Here is a 13,868-nt window from a genome sequence, read left to right as displayed (position 1 = left end):
TGCTTTAGCTTCTGTTCTTACCTTTGGTCACTGAGTTGCACTTTCTAACACAGAGAAATGTTTTAGCAATTATTATTATGTGCATCATTGTTAATGTCAGAAATTAACACCCACTGAACATCTCCTGTGCAGGAAAGAAGGAGGATGAGACAGCACCTTACAGGAATTCCTTAGTGAGGAAACCTCTGTCCATGAGCCCACAGCACCTTTGTAAGACAGAGAGAGAATTGTCTTCACAACCTTTACAGACAGAACATTAGGTCTGCTTTAATTTGACAGTATCAAGTGTATTTAACAGTATGTCTGACAACCTGGCTTAATAAAACCTATTCCCTCGATGCCATTAGTTACTTGGCATTTATCTGGACAGATAATAGAGATAACTTGCTCCAACAAGCCAAGGTCTGTGTCAGCCTCTTTCACTGTAATTGAATCAGAATAAAAACACAAAATCAAAATGAATGTAGCACATTCAATCAAAAGAAAAACAAAGAAAAGCTAAAAGTGTGTAACTGATATGAATTGTGGAAAATATTGCTATTATTATTATTATTATTATGATGACAGGTGTTTTTAATGGAGTGCCAGTAGCATTCACTAGGCTGAAGAAAGATAAGTTTGCATTCTAATGTGGTTATGCAAAATATCATACAGCAATTTTATTGCATTTATTCAATAAAATACTGTACTTCCAATCTTGACTTTGTTGCTTTTTTAATTGTGTTAAGGTCAGGGTTTGGATTCACTTTAACACCAAGTGAAAAAGTGTAAGGAAACTTTAAACAGCTGAGGAGTAATTGGGCTCTATTTGAATGAGGCAGTGAGAGGCATATTTGAGCTCTCCTGTTTTGTGGCATCCCATGGGAGTTTCCTCCCAAGCAACTTTATTGGCAGTTTGTATCACCAAGCCACACCACATCTCCTTCTTAGCAGAAATTAGGATCATTTAAGTGAATGAAACAAATTAAGGCAAAAGAAATTAGACTTACAGCCCTGTCCTTTCTGTGCTTATCTCACCAGTCCATTGTGTTCTGGTTGAACAGCCTGGCTCCTGCAGGATCACCAGGCTGGAACTTCCCAGGAAGTTGTCTTGCTCTGTTCCTAAATCCCCTGTGACATGCTGCACCAGGAAACTGCACTGCCTGCACAGCTGGGGGATTTTACTAGGTCAGGCATCTCAGACAGAAAGGTCAAAACTCCATCCTGAGCCACTGCACCAGCACAGAGAACATGCTGAGGTTAAGGAATGGCACAGGAGGGAATTCCTGCCTTTAGGTGTAGTTTTCCACAAGCTGAATGATGAGCTGGAGAGAATCTTTTGTGAGTGATTTTGTGAGATGGTAAAGAGACCCATGACCCAGAACCAGCATCTTTGTCTTTAAATGATCTGTATATACCTGTTGTAAACATGATGGAGCACCCCCGGTTTTGTTCAGGGTATATATTAACTCTCTGCCCGCTCAAAAGGGTGGCCAGAAATGGTCCCATCAGAGCCAGCCTGTCTCCTTTGCCTTTTCTCTGAGTATATGACAAAGGCAAAGCCCCTGCTCTAAAAACATGAACCCCAAAGGATCAAAACTGAAGGCAATTTTTGAACAAATATTCTCAGTCTGGAATCAGAGCTTTTGGTCTGCTGGTCATGGCAGAGAGGGAGAGCACAAGCTCCCACCAAGGACGTGGAACATGACTAAGATAAAATCACTGAGGTGTGTGTATGTGCATCTCTATTTCTTCACATTCTGCAGTGTTCTGAAACGGCCTGACATGGAGACAGAGCTTTCCTGAGCATCTGTGCTAAATGAACACTGTAAAAGATGTTTCCCTAGCAACTCAAACCATATGTAATAGCTTAAAATAGCTTTTCTCCAACTCCTAGGATTTCTTAGTGGTTTGCTCACAATTTCCATTTAAATCAAGGTATATTTGCCCAGTTCATAAAGGTACTTCATTTTCTCAACTTCTATTAAAATGAACAGGGATTGAAAATGCTCATTTCTTGCCAGAATGCCTCCCTTCCTCTTGACTTGTAACTTATCAGGTAAACTGAAGCGTGGCCAAGGGTGACATGGCTGTCCACTTTCTCAAATGCATTGCCTTTGTTTGCTGCTCAAAACGTTTTATTGGAAGTGTATTGGTCTCTACTTATTGTAATGGGAAGTTCTAGCAGACTTTGATTTCTATGAGGTCACTACAGTGAGAAGATAAACTGTGCAACTATGAAACACAAATAATCCATGTACATAGTGTACATTAATTCCACTTTGCACTGCAAAGCTGTTTGCAGGCAAATCTGGATGTTTGAAAGCCCTGCTCAGTTCCTGTCTTGTCCCCAGGAAAATGCTCTTTTATATGAGTGAACTGTGATACCAAGAGGCTCTGGTTGCTCTGAGGTAATAAAAGAAAAAGGCAACAAACCTGAGACATAACCTATATATTGATTTTTCAGATCCTAGTCATGAAGCTAAAAATTTAAGCTGAGAGAACTTGAATTTGATTAAATCAAATGTTAATATCCAGGTTAATAATCTGGATTCTTGTCCAAAGAATATTTTTGAAATATGTACAACAAAACTGAAGGAAGGACCAGGTATCAGCCATTGCTCTCTTTTCCAATAAAAATGTTTGTTTGGCCTAAATAGGTTTTAGTGGAGAATGTTGATGAGGGAAAATTTTCATCCTGTTAAACAGCTTGAGAATACAGTGCCTATTTCCTGACAAAACACTTTGAAACTGTATTAATTTAGGTGCTCTAGCATATATTTAAACCTGAAACGAAGGAATATTCCTTTAACCATTTTTAGTTATGCTCTTGTTCCCTGTGAGCAGCAGACAGGTTTTAGTGAAATATCCTGACTTGTCACATAAGGTGGAAACAATTACTACAATGAAATCAAAGATGTTTTAAGCTAAGAATTATTGGATGGGCAATTTTTTTGTAAAGAGCCAGGCTCTCTGGTCTTGTTCTAGCAATTTTAATTGGCTTTAAATTGAGTTTTGATTATTAAGCATTTGCTTGAAAAAGGAGGGAAGGAGGTGGTTTGGGAGCAGATTTGCTGTCACAGCAGGGTGGGAATTTCCAGAGCTGGTGTTTCTCTTGATGGAGTCACTGAAGGGGAATCTGATCACAGAGGAATAAATTTGGTTACAACTTTGTTTTAGAGATTATTTTCTTGACATTTATATCCTAAACTTATCTTAAGCTCTTTCTGTGTATCCCAACAGTACTTCAGCTTCATTTTTTAATTCTTTTATGCTGCACACCAACAGGTGCACAAGCAAGCCACAGTCTCACTTAATTGCCTGATATGATCATTCTCTAAATACATTAGAGAATTATTTTATTCTAGCAGAATGAAAGGAGCTAAATCAAACTGGTATATTTCAGTTGGGCAAAATGAGCTGTTTGATTAAAGCAAACAAATCCCTTTATTTTTTTTAAATGTGTACTAAAGGATTTTAGTAATTTTCCTCACTACAATATGCCAAAGTCAACAATTCAGCCACAAACCAAGGGTGAAAATAAATAGTTTCTTTCTTTTAAGATCCTGTCTGGCTGTAAGTTTGAAACCAAGCAAAACCTTCTCCTCTTTTTCCCAGAGTGTTTCACCAACCATCTGATTTCTTGTTGATCTTTCAGTTGCATAATCTCAGTGTGTCTGTAAAAACTGCTCTGCACTGGGCACATGTGTTTAATCATCTCCTTAACTTTTTCTGGAGACATTAAGAAGTGATTTTAAGAACAGTAATAACTCTTTAAAAAGTCATTTAACAGCTGTCTTTGCTGAGAGCGAGCTCTGCGGAGGGAAAATGAGAAGATAATTGAATCATAAAAAAATTGTTTTGAAATGACTGGAATTGCCCTAGATTCTTAAATTACTATTAAATGGTATTTTTCCCATGCCTGTAATAATTCATCTTTGAAAGCTTGTTAAATGTAGGCCTGTAAAATATTGTGTGTTTTCTAGTAAGTCAGATTATTTCTCTTTATAGACATCTGGGTGGGTAGACGGGGTTTGACTTGATGACATCCAGAGCCCCTTTTCAGCCTACAGTTTCCTCTGATTATATTTGTCTAGCTATTAAAAAAAAAAAAAAAAAAAAAAAAAAAAAAAAAAAATCCAGTCCTTCCACAGGGTGAATTTAAAATTAATTTCAAAACACAATTCTGCTCATTCCTTTCATCTTTAATAACTGTTTAAACCTACTTTGATATCCCATTTTTTTAATCTTTCAAGTTCTTCAGAAGATGTCATAATAGAAGGTAAGAGTAGGAATACATCCCAAGGATGCCTTTGAGACATTTTGATTCTAATTTCTGTACCAAGAGCTCTTGTATGAGGTCGCAGCATTTGTTTAGTCAGAATTAATTCATTGGTCACTGTTTAGTGCACTTGCACTTGGCCTCAAAAGGCCTGTTCCTCTTTGTGAATTATCTATCACCTGCTGGGAGAAAAGCTGATTTTCCTCTTAGATTTTAATCCTTCATCAGATATCACTTACTATAACTTTATAGATTTTCCACACTTAGCAAATGTTAGACATCAAATTTTCTTGGCTACATCCAGCTACCATATTTCAACCAGTTGTGAGTGAATTTCCATAAAATGTTGTCACAAATCAGCTACAAACATCTTAAACCATCCAGTTTCAAACTCATATTTTGACCCTTAGCTAAAGAACATTGTTGGCAGAAAATTAGTTTTTACTTGTCCCTGAGGAAACAAGGAAGCATTTTGGTTATCCATTGCAGGCTTGCAGAAAATAATCTTTTTTAAATATCCTGCTGGAATTGATATTAAATTGTTATAAACCCTAAAGAAACTGAAAAATTTTCAACAAGACACAAACATAATTTCTTCCCTTGTTGCTACTTCTTGCCAAATTATAGAGTGTGAAATTCATATAATTAATATTTTTAAGTGCTTAGAAATAAAACTTAAGTCAGCAAGAATTTGCCAAGAATAATATGTCAAAGTAAACTGAAGTGCCTCATTAACAGGTTTTGCTAGAAATTATGTAGAACAGAAAAGAAATGGTTGTCATGTATACCTTGAACATCAGAGTATTATTTTTCAGTGTGTTATATCAGATAGCGCAAAGTTCAGCCTCGAGGACTGTCTGGAGTAACTTGTTCCATTTTGGAACAAGTGTGAAGCTGGTTTCAAATCATGCTATTAAATCATCAATGGTTCACTGACAAATAGGAAGGTAAATCAAACTGGGTTCCTAAGGAACTTAGCACTGAAGTGCCTCTATAACTTCCCATAAATTTTCTAAATTACTAGAAAAAATAAAGATAAATCTTTGATAGTGTATATTACAATTGGAGATTGTGCCAAGCTGAGAAGAGCTGCAGGGATGGTGGGGTGTTGGATCAGAACTGAATGTTAAATCACTAAATCAGGGTTATAAAATCAGAACTGAGTACTAGCTCAGCCAACTGGAGCCATTCTCTGATAAACACAAGATGGAATTTATTTGTGCAAAGTGCTGGTTTTAGGAACAAATAACTGCAAAAATGTACAGATGGTTTGGGAACAGGTCCCTGGTGCAGAGGCAGGAGTTTCACATGAATCACAAGGCAGGCATGAGCAACAGCACCACGGTGTTGATGAAAGAAAAACAACTACTGAGGACATTCAAACAGATTTGAGTCAGGATGGCACAGAAGGAACCCAGCTCTCCACTAGAACTGCCAGACTCCAACAGGAACACATCCAGGCCTGGCCACTGAGCTGGAAGTCCAGACAGACCTGCTGGAGACAGGCAGGACAGCAATGATGTGTCAGGGCTGTCAGGGCAGGGATCCTGATGCAAAACTGCAAGAATTGCAGCTCTTTACACCTCCAGCAATTTTCAAACATAAGCAAAGTGTGTGAAGCAAAGTGGGTGGCAATAAGAAGAATAAGAAGAACAATATGCTGCCTGTACTGATGGGGGAAGACCAAGGCATCAATGAGCTGAAATTGTAAGACGAGCAAGGAAGCACCTAAACCTAGTTGGTCCAGCTTTGCCACAGAAGGATTGAAATGCTGCCTGACTCCATGTCCTGCATTCTTTACCACACTTCTAAAATACTTATATGTTAAACTTAAGATTTTTTGAAAGTTTTTTTTCAAAATGCTGGAGGTTCAGTGAAAACAAAACTGGAGTAGTTCTGTTTTAAAAATAAGGACTGCTGTGATGTGAGATTAGGAATTGTCATTTCTAAACTTTACCTTGGGCATCAGAGATTGTTCATGGAACTGAATTCTTACCCAGGATAGGGAAGCAGTGTTGTGATGTACACCCCTGAATGCAGCCCGTTATCACCTTCTCTGCACAGGGAACATCACATTCCTCCCTTTTACTCCTGCCTTGGGATCCATTATCAGTCATTCCCATGTTCCACTGTTCATTTGGATACCCAGAACTTCACTCACAGTGCCAAAAGCCCTCTCAGTCTGGTCTGACCAGTAGTTTCACAGAATAACTCATAAGTTACATTTTCACCAGGGAAATTATCACCTGTTTTCTTTTTCTTTATTTCACACTGGAATGGGAGCCAAGGCTGTCTTCTGCTACTGGAGCTAAAAGCAGAAAACTCTCAGATAGGAGACAACCTCTGAAATAGTCATATACACGTGTGTGTGTTTATATGTATGCCAGAAACAGTGAAGAAAATAGTCTGATAGTTATTTCCATATGTCTGCCAAAACTAAAGAAAAAAAAAATATATATAGTGAATTTTCAAGTCTTAAGATGAAATATCAAAATAGCTGTAGATCAAAAATAGCCACCACAGAAAAGGATTGCCTTTGGGAGGATGCACCTCCCAAGTATCTGTTTCCATCTGCACTAGTAATGACTGTTAGGTTTATGACAGCAAAAGATTCTATTAAAATGTATTAGAAATATATTTTGCCTCATGTGGGAAATTAGAAAACATTTGTCCTTAGCAAAACTAGAATCTGTCCCCAGCTAGAGTTAGTCAGCAGTTTTTCAGCCACATAATTAGAAAAAAAAAATGCAGAAGAGAAAATGATGAATGGATGCTACATTTACTATTGAAATCTAAGTGCCTTTGGGCAAGTAGGAAATACTTAACCAGCACACATGGTCTGCAATAGACCACTTGTGGAATCAGAAACCTGACAGGCATGCAGGAATGGATGTGGTAATGTGGCATAATGTTAATAAATGCTGGGCACAGTGCTCTCATGGAGAAGTCAGTATCTGTGAGACCAGAACTTATTGAGGGAACTAACTGAAGTAATTCAATATCCAAACTCTTCTTTTTAGGGGGCTTCGGTGCTTTGTCAGTCTGTGTGTGCACATGTGTGTTCATGGGGTGCACACAAGATTGACTGTCAAAATCTAATAATCAAATCCTCCCTGATGTCTCTGGATCACTGCCGGAACACTTTCTTTGAAAGAAATGGAAATGCTTCCTGTCCCCCTGGCAGAGGAGCCTAAACCTCATAAGATTCCAGGCAGGATAGATCAGGGATGTCCTGAACAGCTCAAGTGCTCTGCTCCCCCCAGCCCTGCCTGCTGAACCAAGGTTATTCCACACACAGGTTATTTCCCATGGGTTCTTACAGGGCTCACTCCAGCTCCCTCTTTGAGCCAAACCTGAAATCTCTGAAGGTGATTTCCTTGGCATGGCCATATTCCACAGGTTCAGGTTGCTGATCACCCCAGTAACACCAGAAAATGCTATATTGGGAAATACACTCCACCAAAAAAACTGGTGGCTATGCAGACTTTAGCTGGTTTCTCTTTCTTTCACCCATGAAGAGGTCCCAGTCCTCACTCAAGGAGCAGATTAGTGAGAATCAGGTGAGGTCAGTAAGTACAGGTTGTCCACTGTTCATCTTTTTTTCCAAACCAAAAGGATCTTAGAGCAGCAGGTCAAGGCCCATCATTTTAGATGCCCCTAGGAGGCTTTTTGAGCAGGTTCCCTGAGCAGCACTGGACCTAAGAGTCCCCAGGATGCTGAGAGGCTTTCCTTACCCTTGTGCCAATAAACCATCTATTTATGGCCCAGAATGTGTTGGCTGACCACACATTAACTGGTTATGATTAGGACAAAATTAATGAGCTTTAGTCACTTGAGCCTCATTTACTTTTGTCACTTGTCAAGGGATATAATTCAAGAGCAAGCACCTGGATCAGGAGGGTTTCTTTTAGTCTTGCACTATTTAATGTGGGGACAGGAATACCAAAATGCATTGAAGAAAGCAGAAATAGGTGTATTGACGATTGTGTATTCCAAATGGAGCTGTTGTTTGGAACTTTATTATTTAACTTTCCTTCTCAATAACCAACCCATATTTCATCAATGGTGATCTCTGTCCATCACTGACAGCATTCAGTGCTGAAGTTTCTAGAGAAAGACAGCTCAAATTATTCTGAAGAAATTCAGAATACTTTTTTTACATTTCCAAAGTTTTCCAATGGGAAGCATTAAACTCTTAGTAGAAACAGCTTTCATATTCTCCTCAGGGTTGAGCTATTGGCCAGATTTCTCTCCCCTTTTCTACTATTTTGGATGTCCATGTGACACTCAGCAGAGTCCTGTTTTAGATCCACCTAAAAATGGGACTTCTCCAGGCAGAGGAAAATCTGCTGGTTTAGAGACAGGGAAAATCTGCTGGTCTAAAAGGCAAATTAGTCTTTGGTGTGCTCAGGTGTGGATGTGAAATTTGGCTCCAATACCTGCTCCTGCTGTGGTGGCTTTAGCAGTGTGAGGACAGGGGCTCAGGGGGTCCTGCAAACACCTGATTTTTGGGTGTTAATCACCAGTAGAGCCCACTGATTACCACTGAGTTGGACTACCTGGAACTTCTGAAGGAAAAGGAGACATGAAATGGTTTAAAGGCACGATTTCAAAAATGAGACATTGCTTTGAAAAGAAGAAAATATATCCAGATATGGATATCTACATCCTAGATTTAGGCAGATGTAGATATGGATTGCTGCTTCTCCTTATTTCTTCTCAGTATCTCATTTCTACCCAACCAACTGTTGTATTAATTAATGTATGGCCTGTGCTGGATGCAGTAGGGGAAGGTTTTACTGTAAGAACAGTGTTTTACTTAATTATTTCTGTTGATACATATTTTAGAAATTTGAGCTACTTTGTCCTTCATGGTCAGTTTTATTGTCTTGAAATAAATTTTAATTATAGAGAAACTCATAGTCATAAATCACTTTATAAACAATCTATTGCCAATTCAGCTTTTTAAGATGTATGTTAAAACAGATTTTAATCTACAACATACAGTGATGGCTTTTACTGAAATCTTAAAGAAAGCCACTTATTTGACTACAACAATATATGATGTATGCAGTTCCAAAGCTATCCTAAATGCTGTAACTTTAAACAGCTCAAGAGCAGAACCTAAATTGGAATGGATATGAAGGTACAAAACTTCAGGAGGTCTTAGCAGAAACTTTATATATAGCTGGAGAAAATGTCACATCTTATTTTAGAAGGCAGTGGTTTATCACCTCCCAAACTGAACTGATTTGGCTTTTTTTTACCTACTTCTTCGCGTGGTGTAGAATCTTATTTGGATGGACAAACATTCTTTATTTTTCTTCAAATTAAATCAATTTTCCTTAAAGGTGTGTCTAAAATCATCTCTTTTTTCAGAAAATTTGTACTATCATTTGAAATGTTGTACCATGGGTTTGCTGCTTCCCCATTCCAAACCAGTGCCCTTGGAAACACACAGAACTCCCAGAGTCCTTCCTCAGTGCTTTTATTCTGCAATGATTTTATCTGGTACCTATTGACTACTGGGACTGGTTTCCAAGTGACATTTTGGAATGCAGTTTTTGCTGTTCCATCTGCAGATGTTCCCCCACAGCAGATGCACAACTTGAAAAATAATAACTGCTAAAAATATGCAAGCTGTCAGCTTGGTTTTTACTGAGAGAACTGTAACTTTAAGTAAGATAAATTTGTATTTAAATGCAATGTAATACATTTAAATTATGTCTAAAGACTAATAGTAATCTCATCAAATGGTGCAAATAATCATATAAATGCTTGATTTGAGTCCAAGGTGGGGAAAGATGGGGTAAAAATGTTGCTGGATAAGCTAAAAAAACTGATATGAGTTTTGAAAAAGAAAACATTAAAAAGCTTAATTAAATAAGTGGCATTAGTATTGCATTATTTTCTATTCACAACTTAAAAATAGCTCTTCTTTTGTGCTTACACCTTTAAGGTCTCACAGCTGTAATGTTTTTTCACCTGACCTTGCAGAAAATATTTGTCTTAGCATACTAGATAAGCTGTGAAAGTACTGGGGCTGCAAACAGGTCTTCAAAAAAAGCAAGGAATGATGCTTCCTTCCCACTTAGATCAAGGTTGATTTTACTTGCCAGGAAGAGAGTAAAAGAAAATCAGTGAGAAATCTGAGAGATCAATGGCAACCACAGAGCCCATGCACCTCCAGCAGCTCCCATTTGTCAAAGCTGCACCCATTGATAAAGTCAGGATGAGGACAGGATGTCAGGAGGCTCCTTTCTTCACTGCACTCACACATAATAAATCAAGAGAAGAAACTGGTATGCTGTGAGAGTTGATGGAGCAGATTTGACAAACTGGCAGATTTTATGCATATGGAAGAGTTATGGAAGGATGTACCATAAGCAAAGATCAAAATTTCACTACAGTGTTTCTGTTCATTTTCCTGATGCAGAAGTGTTCCTTCTCATCTGAGTGTGGGTGTGCACATACATAAAGTGAGATTAATGCAGTAAGGAACTCTGGCTAAAAACAAAGACAGCTTTTAGGGAACAACTTGGAGACAAGTCTGGCTCTCCAAGCGCAGACTTCAAAACTCCTACCTCTCTGCAGATTCATCTGCATTTTGCTCTGTGATCATCTGCAGCTCCTGCGAGGTTTTGCCGGGCTCCTCTTTGGCAGAGTTCCCCTCCGAGCCGCCCTTGGGGCTGTCCTCCCCGGCGCGCAGCTGCTCGAGGATGCTCTGCTGGTGCCAGGCGTGCAGCGCTCGGGGGTGCACCGGGGTGGGCCCGGGCACGGGGGCCAGGATGTTGTGGTGCACGGGGCTGCTGTTCTTCTTCAGCCCGTTCCTGTCCCGAGAGTGGCTCTTCAGCCTGTTCTGCACCGGGGTCCCCCTGTGCTCGTATCCCTCCTGCGGATGGCAGCCCCCGGAGCCGGCCGAGCCCTGCGAGGGGTGGCTGAACCAGCGCCAGCGGAGCCGCAGGATCTGCTTCACATCAAACTCTTTCTTCCCAGACACTGACATTCTTGTTTCAGTCTTTTCCCAGAGCGGGGAAGGAAAAAAAAAAAATTAAAAAATGCAAAGCCTATTCCTTTAGGAAGGAAATGGATTCTTTGTTATCTCTTCTGTTCCAACTCCTCTTCTTAAGGAAAAAAGAAACAGCAGAACAAATAGCGGTGTCTCTCCCTCTCCCCTGGTTATCGCACCGCCGGCTCCCGATGCTGAGCTGCTGTTAGCTGTATAGGTGGGAATCCATTCTGACAGGACGATGAGGTCAGACCTCGAACAAGTAAATCAGCTTAGCGCAGGAGAGCAGCGGCCACAGCGCTGCCAGGCTGACACACTCCCGGCTCCTCGGCGCGGCTCCCCATATATAACCCAGCCTCACATGATCCTCGGGGAGCCCGGGATGCAACTTAAGATGCAGGGAAGCAGGCACAAATAAAGTGACGAGACTTTCTGCCTTATCTCAGGGCGTTCTCCATCAAGCCTGCTAATTAGCCACGCTGCGTTTCGCAGGAGGTTTGGAGAGGATGCTGCTCTCGGGAGGATTTTTTATTATTATTATTTTATTTTTTGGTGGCGATCCTTGCAGCTCACGCGTTTCCTTAAGGATCTGCGTTTGTTTGTCTCGCTGTGTTAAAATTCCTGCAAATGGCCTCGGTGTGGTAGCACTTACCTAAAGGAGAGGCAGCCTTTGGATGCATGGAGCAGGGCTGGCTGTGCTCTCTCACCTGCTGAGGATTTCTCGGTGTAATTGCAGGGCTGGAGGAAGAGAGGCAGGGAGCTCAGGAAAATCGGGGATGTGCTCCCCTGAACGGCTGGGTCTGTGGAAAACACAGTTTCCTGGCTAAGTGCCTGTGTAAACAGCCTTTCCCATCCTGCTCTGGATTTCTCACGGGCAGTGAGACACTCGTGGGGTTGGGTTTTTTTAACACCTTTCTTTTATTTCTTTTGATAGCGTGCACTGTAATATGTTTTCAGCAGATTTAATAGGGGAGATGTTTTTATTCCGTCCCTTGGTTACCAGGCAGGGCTGTGAGAACTGTTCCCTGTGTGGTTTGAAATAATGTACACAGAATGTTTTCATGTGCAAATTGAAAAGAAGTGAATGGGCTGGATTTTTTTTTTTTTTTCCTTATGTTATATTCTCCCAGGTTGGCTACTGATGGTCTATCCCACTGTAAGCAGTGTGCAGAAATAGAAAAAGCTGTGACACAAAGTTAGAGAGGACCACTAACATGCCTCTCCTCTCAGACCTTCTGACATTAATTTCATTTTTCTCTGTCTTTTCTTTCTTTTCTTTTTCTTCTTTTTTTCTTCTGTTTTTTTTTTTTTTTTTTTAACCTAAATTCTATGATGGGATATTGAACCTTCAAATAAAACCTGCTTTTTATTATTTTGGACTGCATACAATACTAACAGGGAAATGTGATGTAGAGTTTAAAAAAAAAAAAAAAAAAAAAAAAAAAAAAAAAAAAAAAAAAAGGCAAAATTAAAGGACAGGACTAAGGAACTGCCAGTTTTTATTCTGAGCTCTCCTGCCTCTTTCCTGTTCATGGTATTCAAGAAAAGGATATGCAGCATCATGGACTGAATGCATGTGAGAGAAATTACAGGATGAGTGAAGAACTCATCAAAATAATTGAAAGATATTTTCCTATCTAGATCCATAGAGGGAATAGACTTTGCACAAAAGAAAACCTGTGCGAAAGGCTTGGCCATAAAAGGCAGAAAGGAAGAAGCTGAGGAGGGAAGATTTGACAGACGTAGCCAATGCATATTTGTTGCTATAGAGAACATTGAGGCTGAGCTGTTGCAATTAAATGTACATTAACAAGATTTCCTTTGAGATCTTCTAGGAATAGAGAGAAGCTAGAAAACTTACACAACTTCTAATAAGTCATATTAAAAAGAAGGTGTATAAAGGCCTGTTCATGCATTTAATAAGGGGGTTCAATTCAAGTTTGTTGAGGATATGAGCTAATAAAGAAGCTGCTACCAAATTTCAGGGATATTAAAAGATTTATAGACAGCGAGTGGATCAGTGAAAAGTCTGGGCATTGAGCAAGAGAGATTATTGTATATCCAGACGTCAGTTTAAGATGTTTTCACACTTCAATGATGACCTTTTACAGCAGTCTAAAACTTTCTGGAGACCCAAGTGTTTCAGTCATTTTTTCTTGCATTACAAGTATATAAAATTCAATATAATGTTTCCTGACTTCTTAGTTTCAGCCTGCACACCTAAGGATGTTTTTCTTCTCAATTTCACACAAGTAATGAGACTTACTGGTGTCTCTGTATATTCCTGAGGATAGCCTACATGGCAATTTGACATCTACTTTTAGGGAAGGTGTCTCTATGTACCAAGTTAATGAAATAATTGATGATGAAATCCTGCAGAGGTGGACAGAGAACACAGTTTCTCACTGCTCTTTAATCAGGTCATTGAGCTATCTCAGCAGCTCTGTCAGCTCCTCTTAGCAACAGCTCCAATACATTTAATCCATATTTTTCCACCATGTCACAAAGCTTCTGTCGGTTTTCCTCCCTTAAACCTCTTCTGCAGAAGTCATCCTTTGCTCTGAGATATCATCAAAAGCAAATTCCTTGCATTTTCCT

General features: G+C 39.6%; 1 protein-coding gene across 1 annotated transcript in view; it reads right to left on the bottom strand.

Annotated features, from left to right (window-relative positions):
• Positions 1-11,443, bottom strand: part of KLHL4 (kelch like family member 4) — a 38,410-nt gene extending 26,967 nt beyond the window's left edge. The window contains exon 1 of the mRNA XM_083884334.1: positions 10,846-11,443. Within this exon, the coding sequence (XP_083740460.1) occupies positions 10,846-11,267 (422 nt within the window). The 5' untranslated portion in view covers positions 11,268-11,443. The remainder of the gene's footprint in view (positions 1-10,845) is intronic.
• Positions 11,444-13,868: the final 2,425 nt, after the last annotated feature.

The sequence above is a fragment of the Zosterops lateralis genome, assembly GCF_965231275.1.
Source record: "Zosterops lateralis genome assembly, chromosome: Z".
Classification (NCBI taxonomy): Eukaryota; Metazoa; Chordata; class Aves; order Passeriformes; family Zosteropidae; genus Zosterops; species Zosterops lateralis.
The sequence above is the reverse complement of the archived record's forward strand: the minus strand, read 5'-3'. Positions and strand labels throughout refer to the sequence as shown.